The 15,528-nt window shown below is 47.9% G+C and overlaps 1 protein-coding gene across 1 annotated transcript in view; it reads left to right on the top strand.

The window, feature by feature from the left end:
- DNAH14 (dynein axonemal heavy chain 14) overlaps positions 1-15,528 on the top strand; it is a 454,606-nt gene that overhangs the window by 213,715 nt on the left and 225,363 nt on the right. Inside the window, 3 exon segments of the mRNA XM_078851974.1 lie at positions 2,425-3,058; positions 4,801-5,132; positions 10,244-10,459. Of these exon segments, the coding sequence (XP_078708100.1) occupies positions 2,425-3,058; positions 4,801-5,132; positions 10,244-10,459 (1,182 nt within the window).

The following is a 15,528-nucleotide window of genomic DNA, read 5'->3' as shown; positions in this document are numbered from 1 at the left end:
CTTCCCCGCCTCTTCCCTGAGCATGCTGCGTTTCCGACCCTCCCTCTCCTTCCCAGCACTGCCCCTGCTGCCGAACAGCTGTTTGCCGGTGCTCAGGTCGCTCGTGGGGGGGGGTAGTGGGGCCGCAGTGCATTTGCGGGAGGAGGTACGGAAGAGGCAGGGTGGAATTGGGGAAGGATGGAGCAAAGGCGAGGCTCCCGCAATCCACCTACACATACCGCCCCCGCCGTAAGCCGCTCAGGGCAGGGGACTGGGAGCACCTCCACGACCTCAGCCCACACCCCCACATGCCCACCCTGAGCTCCAAACAGGAGCTCCTGCACACACACCCCATTCCCACTTGCACCCCTTGCACCAAATGGGAGCTGTCCCAAGTAAGCGCTCCACACTCCAACCTCCCACCCCAACCCTGAGCCCCCTCCTGCATCCTAACTTCTGGCCAGACCCTGCATCCCCACCCCCAGCCCGCTGCTGCACCCTAACTCCCTCCCAGACCCTGCACCCCCAGCTGTGACTCCTGCACCCCCTTATACACCCTCAGCCCCCTGCCCTCCCTGACTCCTGCACCCTCCTCACACACACCCAGCCCTGACTCCTGCACCCCTCTCACACACCCACAGCCACCTGCCCTCCCTGACTCCTGCAACCCCTTCACACACTCCCAGCCCTGACTCCTGCACCCCTCTCACACAGCCTCTTGCCCTCCCTGATTCCTGCAACCCCCTCACACACACCATGCCCTCCCTGACTTGTGCACTCCCTCACACCTCCAGCCTCCTGCCAACCTGAGTCCTGAAGCCCCCCACATCCCCACCTGCACTCCTTGCACCAAATAGGAGCTGCCCCAGGTAAGCGCTCCACACCCCAACCCCCTGCCCCAGCCCTGAGCCCCTTCCCACACCCTAACACCTGGCTAGACCCTGCACCCGAACCCCCAGCCTGCTTCTGCACCCTAACTTCCTCCCAGACCCTACACCCCCAGCCCTAAGTGGGCCCCTCCCACACCCTAAGTCATGGCCTGACCCTACAACCCAATGTTCTTTTACATTTTTTTATAAAGTGCCCTTATCCAAAGCGCTTTACAATAGTTAGCTAACGGTACAAACAATATTTGGAAAGATCATTAAGTGGTCTGCCGAGACCTTCAGCGATTTTCAAGTGGTCTGTGGAAAAATAAGTTAGACTACAAAAACAATCAAGGTACCTCACTTTATTTTCATTTACTTCCGATTACTTATAGGAGGAGGAGGAAGAAAAAAAGAATGTAAAATGGGGGTGGGGCGGGAGATAAGAGAGAATGTTGTTTTTCTTGGCTAGGTCCCAAGAAGGGGTGACAAAAATGAAGCTGCACACAGGGTCCCACTAACTCTAAATCCGCCGCTGCCAGGCACCATTCTCCAGAATCCCAGCGTCATTTGCTAGCTATCTGGCACAAACCTCCCAAGGCACGCCACCAGTCCCCAGTGGCCCAGCACTGGTCTCCTGAGTGTCTGCGTCACTCTCCAGCCTCATGGCACCGATTCCTTGAGTCTCAACGCCAGCCTCTAGATTGACAATATCGGTCTCCAGCAGCCCGACGCCAATCTCTGGAGTCATGATGGAGGTCTTCGGGCTCCCGGTCACTGGAGCCCTGGCACCGTTTCCAGAATGTGAGTCATCTATCACTGGGCAACCATCACTGATCCACTGAGTGCTGTCACCAGAGGACCCAACAAGTTCTGACATGCCAGCACCAGTCCCCAGGGGATGAGCACAGGGACGACCAGCATGGAAAGGGCAAAGAGGCGGTAGTGGTACACCTTGGTTCCCAAGACAAGTCTCTTCCTCCTCAGACTTGGAAGGCGAGGAGCTCGTAGTGCCCGCGGGCCAAGGTCACCTGCCAGTTTCATCAGGATTTCCCCTGGGACTGCCAGCAAGCACTTGGCCTCAGGGCCAGTGGACAGCTCCATGGCAGTTCTGGAACCCTTGGGGGTTCCCTCAGATATTGGAGCACGTGCAGTGATCAGTCTCAGGGACGTCTGAGAAGCGATCGGCGACAGTCTCCCGTCCACCCCAAGACTCAAAAGAGGAGTCAGAGCAGGGTGTCCAGGGGTAGTCAGCCTCAGCCAAGGATCCTCCGGCAGCGGATATGCAGTTGATCGACCCACCTGTGCCCACTTCCTCATCCTCTTCACTTGATAAGGCGTTGGTGGGGCCCTTCTATATGATTCCCCAGGACGATGTCAAAGCTCAGCAGGAGCTACTTAAGAGTTGCAGCAAACCTGGGGCTGCGGGCCAAGGAGTTGTCCAAACCTTCCAACACCCTATTTGACATATTGAGTGCAGCGGCCCCTTCTACGGTGGTTCTGCCTGTCCACCAGGAAGTGGTAAAGTTAATCAAGGCCTTGTGGCAAATTCCCGCCTTCCTGCCCCCCCATCTCCAAGTGGGCAGAGAGAAAATATTATGTCCCAGCTAAAGGCTTCAAATACCTTTACACCAACCCCTCCCTGAGCTCTTTGGTTGTATCCGCTGCCAGTGAGCGTGACAGGCAGGGGCAACCTGGTTTGACCCTTAAGAACAAAGATGCAAAGAGGCTCGATATGTCTGGCAGAAAGATTTATTCGACTGCCAGCTTCCAATTGCGGGTGGCCACCCACCAAGCCCTGCTTGGTGGATACGATTATAACACTTGGCAATCCATGGCCAAGTTTTTGGACTCTTTGCCAGAGGGCTCTAAGCAGGAGTTCCTGGCCATTCTCAAGGAGGGCAAGACACTGGCGAGGGCTGCTCTCCAAGCAGCCTCAGATGCAGCGGTCTCCGCAATCAGGACCATGGGTTTGGCCATGTCCATGAGAAGGGCGTCTTGGCAACAGGGATCCAGGCTCCCAGTGAGGGTTCAGCATTCAATCCAGGACCACCCCTTTGATGTCCTGGCGCTGTTCTCGGACCAAGCAGACAACAGATTGCATGGTCCAAAAGATTCCCTGGCTACATTGCGCTTCCTGGGTCTTCACATGCCTGTGCCCGCAAGAAAGCGGTTCAAACCGCAGCAGACCCGAGTTTCGGGAGCCAGTCCAGGTTGGAGTGCTACCATAAGACGGGCCAGGGCTATAAGTGCCACGAGGGCCAACTGCTGACCTCCTCTGCTCAGTTGGGCTCCACTCACCACCAGCCGGGTAACAAGCAGGCATTTTGAGGGTGCACCCAACAGTAACCTCCCAGTCTGCAATCGGGATCCAATGCCTCTCCTGCGGGTGGGAGCCAAAGAGGATGTTTCCCAGCATCTGAGAGGGAAAGAATTTTACTCCTACTGTTTTTTGATTCCAAAGGCCAAAGCGGGGTGGGGGGGGTCTATGTCCCATTCTCAACTTGAGACCTCATCAAATATCTCAAGAAGTTGAAGTTATGCATGGTCTCCCTAGGCTCCATCATCCCTTTCCTGGAGACTGGTATGCCGCCCTTGACCTGAAGGACACTTATTTTCATATTTCAATTTTTCATGGCCAAAGAAGGTTCCTATGGTTTGTAATCGGGCAGACTCATTACCAGTTCACAGTGCTCCCATTTGGCCTAGCAACAGCACCAAAAGTGTTAACAAAGTGCATGGTAGAGGTCGCAGCCTACCCCAGACATAGGGGTATCCAGATCTACCCATATCTCTACAACTAGCTTATCAAGGGCCAGTTTAGGGAGTACGTCCAATGCAGTGTTGCGGTGCTACAAGCCACCAGCCAAGCGCTGCACCCGTTGATAGATGAACAAAAATCAACATTGGTCCTGGTGCAGAAGATAGTTTATCAGACCAGTCTTCGACTCTTCCCAAGCCAGAGCATTCCTGCCAAAAGCCAGGTTTGGGGCAATATCAGATCTGATTGCCCAAGTCACCACCCACCCACTCACTACAGCCCAGCTCTGTCTCAGGCTGCTAGGATACATGGTGGCATGCACTTAACGTTGTTCAGCATGCAAGACTATGACTCAGACCCCTCCAGATGTGGCTGGCATCACTTGGCAAGCTCCTCACTATCCTGCCACAGTTACTCACTGCCCTGCAATGGTTGTCCAACCTGGATTTGGTGTTGGAAAGTGTTCCATTTGCGACTCCACAACCTACAGTGTCCCTGGTGTCGGATGCTTTCGACCTCGGTAGGGGAGCCTCAGTACACTCAGAACTCATGGTCTATGGTGTCAAGAGGCGTTGTCATTGCACATAAACATCAGAGAGTTCAGGGCCATCCGCCTGGCTTGTGTAGTGTTCCTTCCCCATCTGTCTGGTTGTGTAGTGCAGGTATTGACAGACAACACAGCCTCCATGTTCTATGTCAACAGACGGGGGAGCTCGATCATAGGCCCTTTGTCAGGAAGGGACTTCTATATCCAACATGCTATCCACCTAGAAGCCTCCAACTTCCCTGGCGTCTGGGACACACTGGTGGATCGCCTCAGCGGGTCCTTTTTTTCTCTCACCATGCTTCGTCCCTCCACGTGGAGGTCGTCAAGATGCTCTTCCAGAAGTGGAGAGCTCCCCAAGTAGACCTATTCATCACCAGACAGAACAGAAAATGTCACCAGTTCTGCTCTCTGCAGGGTCTCAACAGTGGCTCGTTATTCAATGCCTTTCTCCTGTCATGGACGGGCGACCTGATGTATATCTTCTTGCCAATATCACTGATCAGCAAAGTCCTCTTGAAGGTCAAGACAAGACGGGAGTCATTATGATAGCCCCAGGTTGGCTTTGCCAGCATTGGTTCGGCACACTCATGGACTTAGTGGTAGTAGCCCCGTGGACACTTTCCAACTGCTCGGACCTGCTCTCTCAGGATCATGGACAATTACTGCACCCGAACCTCGCCTCTCTGCACCTCACAGCGTGGATGCTGCGTGGCTGAATCTTGAAGAACAAGCCTGCTCTAGTCAGGTCTGGCAGATTCTTTCAGAAAGCAGAAAGGCCTCCACCAGAGTGACTTACCTGGCAAAGTGGAAGCGCTTCTCCTGCAGGGTGTCGGAGCAGAATATCTTTCTGGTCCAGTCGTCTCTACAATCCATCCTGGATTACCTCTTCACTTTAAAGCACCAGGGTCTTGCCTTTTCATCGATCAAGGTGCACTTGACGACCATATCGGCCTTCCGCCCTCGCATCCAGGGTCGATCAGTATTCTGACATGAGATGACAGTCAGGTTCCTGAGAGGCCTTAACACTTTTCACGCCGCTTTGGGATCCAGTTCCCCAGTGGGATCTCAACCTGGTCCTCTCCAGGCTCATTGGCCTTCCCTTCAAGCCTCTGGCTTCGTGCTCTCTTTCACACCTATCGTGGAAGATCTCATTCCTTGTCATTATTACATTGGTGAGGCAAGTCTCTGAAATTAAAGCTCTTAGAGCCCCCATACACGGTGTTCTACAAGGAGAAGGTAAAACTGCGTCCCCATTCAGCCTTCCTGCCAAAGGTGGTATCGCAGTTGAATGTCAATCAGGATATCTTCCTCCTGGTATTCTGTCCAAAGCCTCACACGTCCCATGAGGAGAGGCATCTGCACACCCTAGATATCAGGCATGCCCTGGCCTTCTACCTGGAGCTCACCGAGCCCTTCCACTGATCTACTCAACTCTTCATTGCAGTGGCTGACAGGATGAAGGGCCTCCCAGTGTCTTTTCAGAGGATTTCATCCTGAATCACTACATGCATCCAAACTTGCTAATAGATGGAACAGGCTGTGCCCTCCCAATAATGACAGCTCATTCCACAAGAGCTAAGGCATCATCGGCTGCTTTCCTGTCGCATGTCCCCATCCAGGACATCTGCAGAGCTACGACATGGTCATTGGTATACACCTTCAAGATGCACTATGCCATCACCCAGCAGGCCAGATATGATGCTGGCTTTGGCAGAGCTGTGTTGCCGTTGACACTCCATTAACTCTACCCGCCTCAGGAGGTACCACTTGGGAGTCACCTACAATGGAATGGACATGAGCAAGCACTCAAAGAAGAAAAAACGATTACCTTTCACAACTGTTGTTGTTCAATATGCGTTGCTCATGTCCATTCCATGACCCACTCTCCTTCCCCTCTGTTGGAGTTCCAGCAAGAAGGAACTGAAGTGGAGGCCAGCTGTGCCCCTTATACCGGCACATGTGCGTGCCATTCCAGAAAGCACCAGAGCCAGTCCCCTATGGATGCCACTGAGGGGAAAACTTCCAGCACTGGTGGATGTGGTGAACACATACACCTACAATGGAATGGACATGAGCAACACATAGAATATCAGGGTTGGAAGGGACCTCAGGAGGTCATCTAGTCCAACCCCCTGCTCAAAGCAACCAATCCCCAGCTAAATCATCCCAGCCAGGGCTTTGTCAAGCCTGACCTTAAAAACCTCTAAGGAAGGAGATTCCACCACCTCCCTAGGTAATGCATTCCAGTGCTTCACCACCCTCCTAGTGAAAGTTTTTCCTAATATCCAACCTAAACCTCCCCCACTGCAACTTGAGACCATTAGTCCTTTTTCTGTCATCTTGTACCAGTGAGAACAGTCTAGATCCATCCTCTTTGGAACCCCCTTTCAGGTAGTTGAAAGCAGCTATCAAATCCTCCCCTCATCCTTCTCTTCTGCAGACTAAATAATCCCAGTTCCCTTAGCCTCTCCTCATAAATCATGTGCTCCAGCCCCCTAATCATTTTTGTTGCCCTCCGCTGGACTCTTTCCAATTTTTCCACATCCTTCTTGTAGTGTGGGGCCCAAAACTGGATACAGTACTCCAGATGAGTCCTCACCTATGCCTAACAGAGGGGAATGATCATGTCCCTCAATCTGATGGCAATGCTCCTACTTATACAGCCCAAAATGCCGTAAGCCTTCTTGGCAACAAGGGCACACTGTTGATTCATATCCAGCTTCTGTCCACTGTAACCCCTACATTCTTTTCTGCAGAACTGCTGCCTAGCCACTTGCTCCCTAGTCTGTAGCAATGCATGGGATTCTTCCATCCTAAGTGCAGGACTCTGCACTTGTCCTTGTTGAACCTCATCAGATTTCTTTTGGCCCAATCCTCTAATGTGTCTAGGTCCCTCTGTATCCTATCTCTATCCTCCAGCGTATCTACCACTCCTCCCAGTTTAGTGTCATCTGCAAACTTGCTGAGAGTGCAATCCACGCCATCCTTCAGATCATTAATGGAGATATTGAACAAAACCAGCCCCAGGACTGATCCTGGGGTACGCCGCTTAATACCAGTTTCCAACTAGACATGAGCCATTGATCACTACCCGTTGAGCCTGATGATCAAGCCAGCTTTCTATCCACCTTATAGTCCATTCATCCAGCCCATACTACTTTAACTTGCTGGCAAGAATACTGTGGAAGACCATGCTAAAAGCTTTGCTAAAGTCCAGTAATAACATGTCCACTGCTTTCCCCTCATCCACAGAGCCAGTTATCTCATCATAGAAGGCAATTAGGTTAGTCAGGCATGACTTGCCCTTGGTTAATCCATGCTGACTGTTCCTGACCACTTTCCTCTCCTCTAAGTGCTTCAAAATCGATTCCTTGAGGACCTGCTCCACGATTTTTCCAGGGACTGAGGTGAGGCTGATTGGCCTGTAGTTCCCCAGATCATCCTCCTTCCCTTTTTTAAAGATGGGCACTATATTAGCCTTTTTCCAGTCATCCAGAACCTCCCCCGATCACCATGAGTTTTCAAATATAATGGCCAATGGCTCTGCAATCATATCCGCCAACTCTTTAGCACCCTCGGATGCAGTGTGTCCAGCCCCACGGACTTGTGCTCATCCAGATTTTCTAAATAGTCCTGAACCACTTCTTTCTCCACAGAGGGCTGATCACCTCCTCCCCGTACTGTGCTGCCCAGTGCAGTAGTCTGGGAGCTGACCTTGTTCATGAAGATGGAGGCAAAAAAAGCATTGAGTACATTAGCTTTTTCCACATCCTCTGTCACTAGGTTGCTTCCCCCATTCAGTAAGGGGCCCATACTTTCCTTGACCACCTTCTTGTTGCTAACATACCTGTAGAAACCCTTCTTGTTACTCTTAACATCCCTTGCTAGCTGCAACTCCAAGTGTGATTTGGCCTTCCTGATTTCACTCCTGCATGCCTGAGCAATATTTTTATACTGCTTCCTGGTCATTTGTCCAAACTTCCACTTCTTGTGGAAGCTTCTTTTTTTGTGTTTATGATCAGCAAGGATTTCACTGTTAAGCCAAGCTGGTCGCCTGCCATATTTACTATTCTTTCTACACATCGGGATGGTTTGTTCCTGCAACCTCAGTAAGGATTCTTTAAAATACAGCCAGCTCTCCTGGACTCCTTTCCCCCTCATGTTGTTCTCCCAGGGGATCTTGCCCATCAGTTCCCTGAGGGAGTCAAAGTCTGCTTTTCTGAAGTCCAGGATCCATATTCTGCTGCTCTCCTTTCTTCTTTGTGTCAGGATCCTGAACTCGACTAGCTCATGGTCACTGCCTCCCAGGTTCCCATCCACTTTTACTTCCCCTACTAATTCTTCCTGTTTTGTGAGCAGCAGGTCAAGAAGAGCTCTGCCCCTAGTTGGTTCCTCCAGCACTTGCACCAGGAAATTGTCCCCTACACTTTCCAAAAACTTCCTGGGTTGTCTGTGCACTGCTGTATTGCCCTCCCAGCAGATATTGGGGTGATTGAAGTCCCCCATGAGAACCAGGGCCTGTGATCTAGTAACTTCTGTTAGTTGCCTGAAGAAAGCCTCGTCCACCTCATCCCGCTGGTCTGGCGGTCCATAGTAGACTCCCACCACAACATCACACTTGTTGCTCACACTTCTAAACTGAATCCAGAGACTCTCAGGTTTTTCTGCAGTTTCATACTGGAGCTCTGAGCAGTCATACTGCTCTCTTACAAAGAATGCAATTCCCCCACCTTTTCTGCCCCGCCTGTCCTTCCTGTTTATATCCATCCATCACAGCATTCCAGGCATGTGAGTTATCCCACCAAAACATCTCAAAGAACAACAGTTATGAAAGGTGAGTAAGCAAGGCTTTTCTTTATATTCTTCCATTAAAGAACAATTTTTTTCTTTTTAAAATTTCTATGGATGTTTGGTTCTCACAGACCTGACAGGCTAATGTATCAGCAGTGGTTGTGCAAGCTTTCCCACATACTTTAAGTCTGCAACAGGTCTAGCTGTTTCAGTCCTAGACTACTAGAATTGTGTGTTGGTTTTGCAAAGGCAAATGTCAAGTAGGAACTAGGTATAGACCACATATTTATTTTTCACTTATTACATGTAACAAGTTATGAAACCAGGCCTCTAGAGTCTATGGCTAGTTCATTAACCCATTGCACTACCTAGCTCTACTTTTGAATAAGAAAACAAATATAAATTCTAATCAACATACTGAGTGTGAAAATAAATGTCATACTTTGTTGTCCAGTGTTGTGTTATTTTGAAGCTCTACTATAATGAAGGTTAGAATATTTTATGCTCACATTTCCACCATATCAAAATTAAATTAATCCTAAATTAATCTTCAATAGAAAAACTCAGATAATGTGGCTTTTCTAATATCAGACTTACTGTGTTTAGAAACTCAATAAAGCTTCTTTATGCTGTTTGAATGTAAATTAAACACACTTGTGGTGCATTTCAGACCTTGTTGCCGAGGACCCTGAATCCCCTTATGAAGCTAATGGAAGATTTGACTGAGGCCTGGTCTCCACTGAAAAGTTAGGTCAACCCAGCTACATCGCTTAGAGATGTAAAAAAGAAATTCCACATTGCTGAGCAATGTAGTTAAGCCAACCTAACCCACAGTGTAAACAGCGCTAGGTCAAGAATTATTTTTTTGACCTAGCTACTGCTTCTCAGGAGGGTGGATTACCTACACCGACAGGAGAACCCCTATCATTGCTGTAGGGAATATCTACACTGAAGCACTGCAATGGTGCAGCTGCAGTTGTGCAGCTGTGCTGCTGTAGCATTTCAAGTATAGACAAGCCCTGAGTAAGAACTCAGGGTGAAATGCAACAAGCTTTTTATGTGCATGTTTGAGTTAGTCCATTTAAATCAGTGGGACTGCTCAGGTGCTTAAAGTTATACACATGCATAAGTACCTTGCTGAATCAGGGCTTCACTAAGAATTGTTAGATTTGACCCTTTGTGGTGTATAAATGGTGTTGCAATCTGTTAGTCATTAAGGTTAAAGGCCTTATAATTGAAGTAGAATTAAGCTAATAGTAGAATACAAATTCTGCAATTAAAAAAAAGTCTTTACCTCAGAATGCACCAAAGAAAGGAAAAGTGGATACTTTTGTTATAAACCCAAAGTGTGTCAGTGTTGGTGAGCTGTATGGACAGACTGATCCTAACACTATGGAGTGGTCTGATGGATTATTGGCATCAGCAGTTCGAACATTTGCAAAATATTCAACAAAAAAATCTCAAAAAAAGGAGTCAAACACTGATGCAGCTACAAGAATCCAGGACGCTTACACTGTGAGTTCAGTTGTTATTTTAATGATTATAAGGAATATGTTAGTCTTGCATGACCTAATGTTGACTTCTAAAGTGGGCCAGCTGTAGGGTTTTGAGAGGCTGGCAAGCTATTATTTGGGCTCTCTTCCCCCAAAACTTCTCCTTTTAGTGCAATAATCCTCTTCTTTCCCATCAAGGAGGATAGCTAGCAAAATGTCAATTGATGCTCTTTTGGCCAAATTTTATTCGGACTTAAATCAGTAAAAGCTTTGCCTTGACTATAATGGGATCAAGATTTGGCCATCAGAGAGCTGCAGATCCTAATCACACATAAAATTTGGGACTGTCCCACAAATTTGGAAGCCTCAAAAAAAAAAAAAATCAATGACCCTGTTTTAGATGCAAATGTTGCTGGTTCCAAAAGTAGCTCTGCTTTTAAATCTTCAAGCTGCTGTGTTTAATTATATTTAATGAATGAAATTTGTGCTGCAGAACTCTCAACCCAGGGGGAGTGGAGCTAAGGTGGCTTTGTGCTCTGGTGGTCCTGTGCCCCTCTGTTGGAGTGGCCATTGGCATAATTTAGGCAGCCCCGGGGGCCTGCCTAAATTATGGCAACCTTCTGGGGCTTTCCTATGGGCTATTGCACTGGCCAGAATCTTGGTAGTACTCTGTGCTGTGGCCCTGCCCCTGACATGCTCCTACACCAAAGCTTGTTGAGGGGGGTTTTCGAAGGAAACCTTACAGCTTTGTTCCTTAATTCTTGTACTAAAGGAATCTTCTCACAGACTGAATGGGGACTTTTTAAGCCCCTTTAATCTTCTTTGGTCCATTTACCTTGTGTAGAGAGGACGGGGTGGGGTTGAAGATCCTGTCAAATATACTTATGACCCAATCCTACAGGTAAAATACTTTGTGGCTTATTGCTGTGTTCAGAGAAGTTCCTCTGAAGGGTAGCAAGTCCTGAGCTCAAGCAGCAAATACAATGGAGAAGTCAGAAATGCATTAATATATCTGGTCATATGTGATGTGCATGTTTTCTGCATGTGCTGTGTTTTGCACGAGGCAGTAACCCTTGATATGGAGCTAAACATATGCATAGTGGGCTTGCTTACAGTTAACATTTTTTGGCAGTTGTCATTTCTTGCATTTGGTAAATATTTTTGAAAACCAAACACAATAAATGTAAATTAGTAAATCTAAAGGTAGAAATTGAAAAGCTCCCCACCTCACTCCAAAGTTAAAATTTGAAATAGACTACTGCTTCATCACTGTTGAGATTGAAGCCACTAGTCCTTCAACTGCATATGACTCTAGTTTGCAGGATCTCCAGCTGCCACACATATAACAAGTTATCTCAGTTGGCACAAGAGTCACAAATCTAAGGGAATATCTGGACTCTCGGATTTGTGTATGTTACTTTCCTGAGCAGAGTGCTATTATATATTTGTATATAAATTTATACATGGTAGAAGTATATTTTATCTCCTATCACAAGTAACTGCATAAGGCCAATTCCTCCTGGTCTGAAGGTGAAGTAAGTGGTAGGTTTGAGTGGCTGAATAACAGCACGCCTGGAATCTAGCCCAAAGAGTATTTATTTATTTGTTTATTTTGCTTTAATCTTCCCACCTCCAACAGATCCCACGGTTCTTCAAGTAGTGTCCCTCTGGGTGCTCCACTTCAGTGGGTGCACTTGTGCCCTTAGCCTTTGATCAGAGATTTTTGGTAGCAGTGCCCATTCTGCACACGTTTGTGCCCACACAACCTCATGCTCTACACTGAAGTTATATGAGGTAAACCACCCTCAGTTCTTTCTCAACTGCCTTTGGCCCAAGACAGAATCAGCACTTCCTTCAAGGCTAGGTGTTCCCCCTCCTCCCCCCCAAAAAGATAAATTAAGTTTAAACTACTAGAGATGGAGCAATCTTTACATCCAGCTTTGGATCCAGAAGCAGAGGACCTTCCTATACATAGACTTCCCAATACAACTAGTGCTCTGTCCACATCAACATCTCAGTCACTGGAGACCAGTGGAGAGATAGGCGGTACCGCAGCACCAAGTACATTTACAGTACTGAAGTCCTCATCTACATCTGTCTCTAAGCAGAAGTAGGTAAGGAATAAATCTCAATAAAAATCTGGTCACCATCTTACGAGAAGGCTACAGAGATCTCAGGTCCCAAGGGGAGTTCAGTGCCTGCTCCAAGTGAGACTGGTACTGCAAAGGCAAAGAGTAGTCAGACATCTAAGATAGACTTGGTAATGGGTTTGGATACCTGTACCTAGAGCAACAGAGACAGGGTTGAAAAAAACAGGCCTATCCCTGAACAACACTCGGTACCTATAACAAGAAAATCAACAGTACCAAAGACTGCTCACCTACCTACAGTACTGAGGGCATCCCATTCCAAGCACTTGGTACCAGCTGCATCAGTACCAAAACTGTCCCACAGGTTCCCACTCGACTCAATCTTTGATACCATCAGAACTGCAAGAGTTATGGTACCCTATAGATCTGAAAATATCTTCTGAGCCAGAGTCTCCTCTCTTAACAAGTGAAGGTTTGTCAATGACAAGACTCTCCCACTCACTGCTCTCTCTGTCACCCAGAGTATCACACTGGCCCTTATCTACTCTGGAAGCCAAACAGCTGTCTCCCCATTTAGAATATGTAGAAAAAGACTCATCAGACTCTCAAATTTTGGTGCAAATTTCTCCTACTGATTCTAGGTCACATCGCCGTACCTCCTATACTGATATATTAAAGGAGGATAGACCTCAAGTGCCACCCACATGGCAGGTACACAGATAGCTGCTTCCACCTATGACATTTGGGCCTTGCTGGCACCTGTGGGAATTCTACCACCAAAAGTGTATATCAAGGTCCTTGCAACTCCAGAGGGAGCAGAGAAGAGCCCATTCTCCTCAATCCTCTTTACCACCGCCTATGCTAGAGGAAGAGATCAGGACTAATAAGGATAATATTTCCTCATCTCCTTATGTAGCTCTCATGCCTCCACTACCTTCTGTGGTGGATGACTTAAGGCAGTTTCACAAACTGATGGAGCAGATTGCTGACACTACAGATTCCATTGGAGGAGATTCAAGAGTCCCATCATAAACTCCTAGATATTTTACGCACTTCAGCATCTATGAAGAATCCTATTTCAGTCACTGAAGCTCTTATGGAGTCTGGTAAGACAGTTTGGCAAACCACTGCTGCCATAGTGCCTACCTGCAAGAGGGCAAATAAAACATATTACGTTCCAGGTATGGAATTGGAATTTCTATTTTCTCTGTACTCCTTCCACTTCACATGCTATTTCCCTGATGAAAATCAGTGGCTAGCATGCTTATGTTGTCTTAACTTTCAGGTATCTCTGGAACCTTAAGCTCCTATCAAGCTAATCTTCTGTGGTGATAGTGGAGGCAGACAATATAATTCAAAGTCCACCCCACTCAGGAAGGACCACAAGAGGCTCAGTCTTTTTGGTCATACTGTGGAACCTCAGAATTATAAACTAATCAGTTAACCACATACCTCATTTGGAACTGAAAGTACACAATTAGGCAGCAGCAGAGAGACACAAAAATACAGTACAGTACTGTGTTAAATGTAAACTACTTTATAAAAAAAAAAGGGAAAGCAACATTTTTCTTCTGCATAGTAAAGTTTCAAAGCTGTTGTGACAGACCCAGACCAGTGGGGTACAGGAGTCTGGTAGAAGACAAATATACTATCCACTGGATGAATAGTTTTCTGTTCCCTGAGTGACCAGAGCAGGGACTGCCCTAGAGCAATCAGGAAGGTGCTAGAACCAATTAAGACAGGTAAGCTAATCAAGACACCTGGAGTCAATTAAGAACTTTCTAGAATCAATTGTGGCAGGCAGGCTAATTAGCACACCTGATTTAAAAAGGACCTCCCATCAGTTAGTAGGGGGGCATGTAAGGAGCTGGGAGTGAGAGACCACAGTCCCGAAAGGCAAAAGGAAGCATCAGCTTTGCAAAACAGCAATGTGTATTGTTAATGAACAAGTGCAATTAATAACCAGGGGTTAAGCCCCTTCTCCTTTGTGCCTCCCCCTCGAGGGATTGTTTGCTGGAGCTTTTTGCCTAGTGTGACAGGGTCAGGCCAGATGGTTACAGAAGAGTGATAGGAGGCAGATATATTAGACCCAGATCAAGTAGATCCCTGTTCCCTGGGTATGGTAACAGAGGCAGTTCCAGAACAAGGAGGAACTTGCTGGAACCAGTTAAGGCAGGCTGGCTAATTAGGACACCTAGAGCCAATTAAGAAGAAGCTGCTAGAATCAATTAGGACAGGCTGGCTAATCAGGGCACCTAGGTTTAAAAAGGACCTCACTTCAGTTAGGGAGAGGCACGTAAGGAGCTGGGAGTGAGAAGATGTGCTGCTGGAGGACTGAGGAGTACAAGCATTATCAGACACCAAGAGGAAGGTCTTGTGGTGAGGATAAAGGTGTTGGGAGGAGGCTATGGGGAAGTAGCCCAGGGAGTTGTAGCTGTCACGCAGTTATTACAGGAGGCACTCTAGACAGCTGCAATCCACAGGGCCCTGGGCTGAAACCCGGAGTAGAGGGCGGGCCCGCGTTCCCCCCCAGACCTCCCAACTCCTAATCAGACACAGGAGGAGTTGACCTGGACTGTGGATTCCACCAGAGGGGAGGTCTCTGGGTTGTTCCCCGACCTACATGGTGGATCAGCAGAGATGGCGGGGGTTGTTCTTCTCTTTTTGCCCATGCTCTCCACACTTAAAAGACTCAAGAGTCATGCTGCAATCCCTAGGGATTTACATTCCTGTAAATAAAAAGGAGATTTAGTAGTTCTCAGATGATGCAATGAGCATGTCCAGCTCCGTATTCAACATATCGTAGACCCTCTGAACCCCCGGCCAAGAGACCAAAAAAGAAACCACCTTTAGCTACATATTCTCCTCCAAGTGACAGTTTTGATGGCTTGATCAAGAGTCTCAACCATCCAGCTGACAAGGTCTTACCCTCCTCTCTCCTTTTGGATGCCTCCTTTCCCTTTTTCAGGATGCATGGAAGCATATGTTAGCTGACTGAGAT

This window comes from Lepidochelys kempii, chromosome 3, assembly GCF_965140285.1.
Source record: "Lepidochelys kempii isolate rLepKem1 chromosome 3, rLepKem1.hap1, whole genome shotgun sequence".
NCBI lineage: Eukaryota > Metazoa > Chordata > Testudines > Cheloniidae > Lepidochelys > Lepidochelys kempii.
This window is presented reverse-complemented; position numbering and strand designations above follow the sequence as displayed.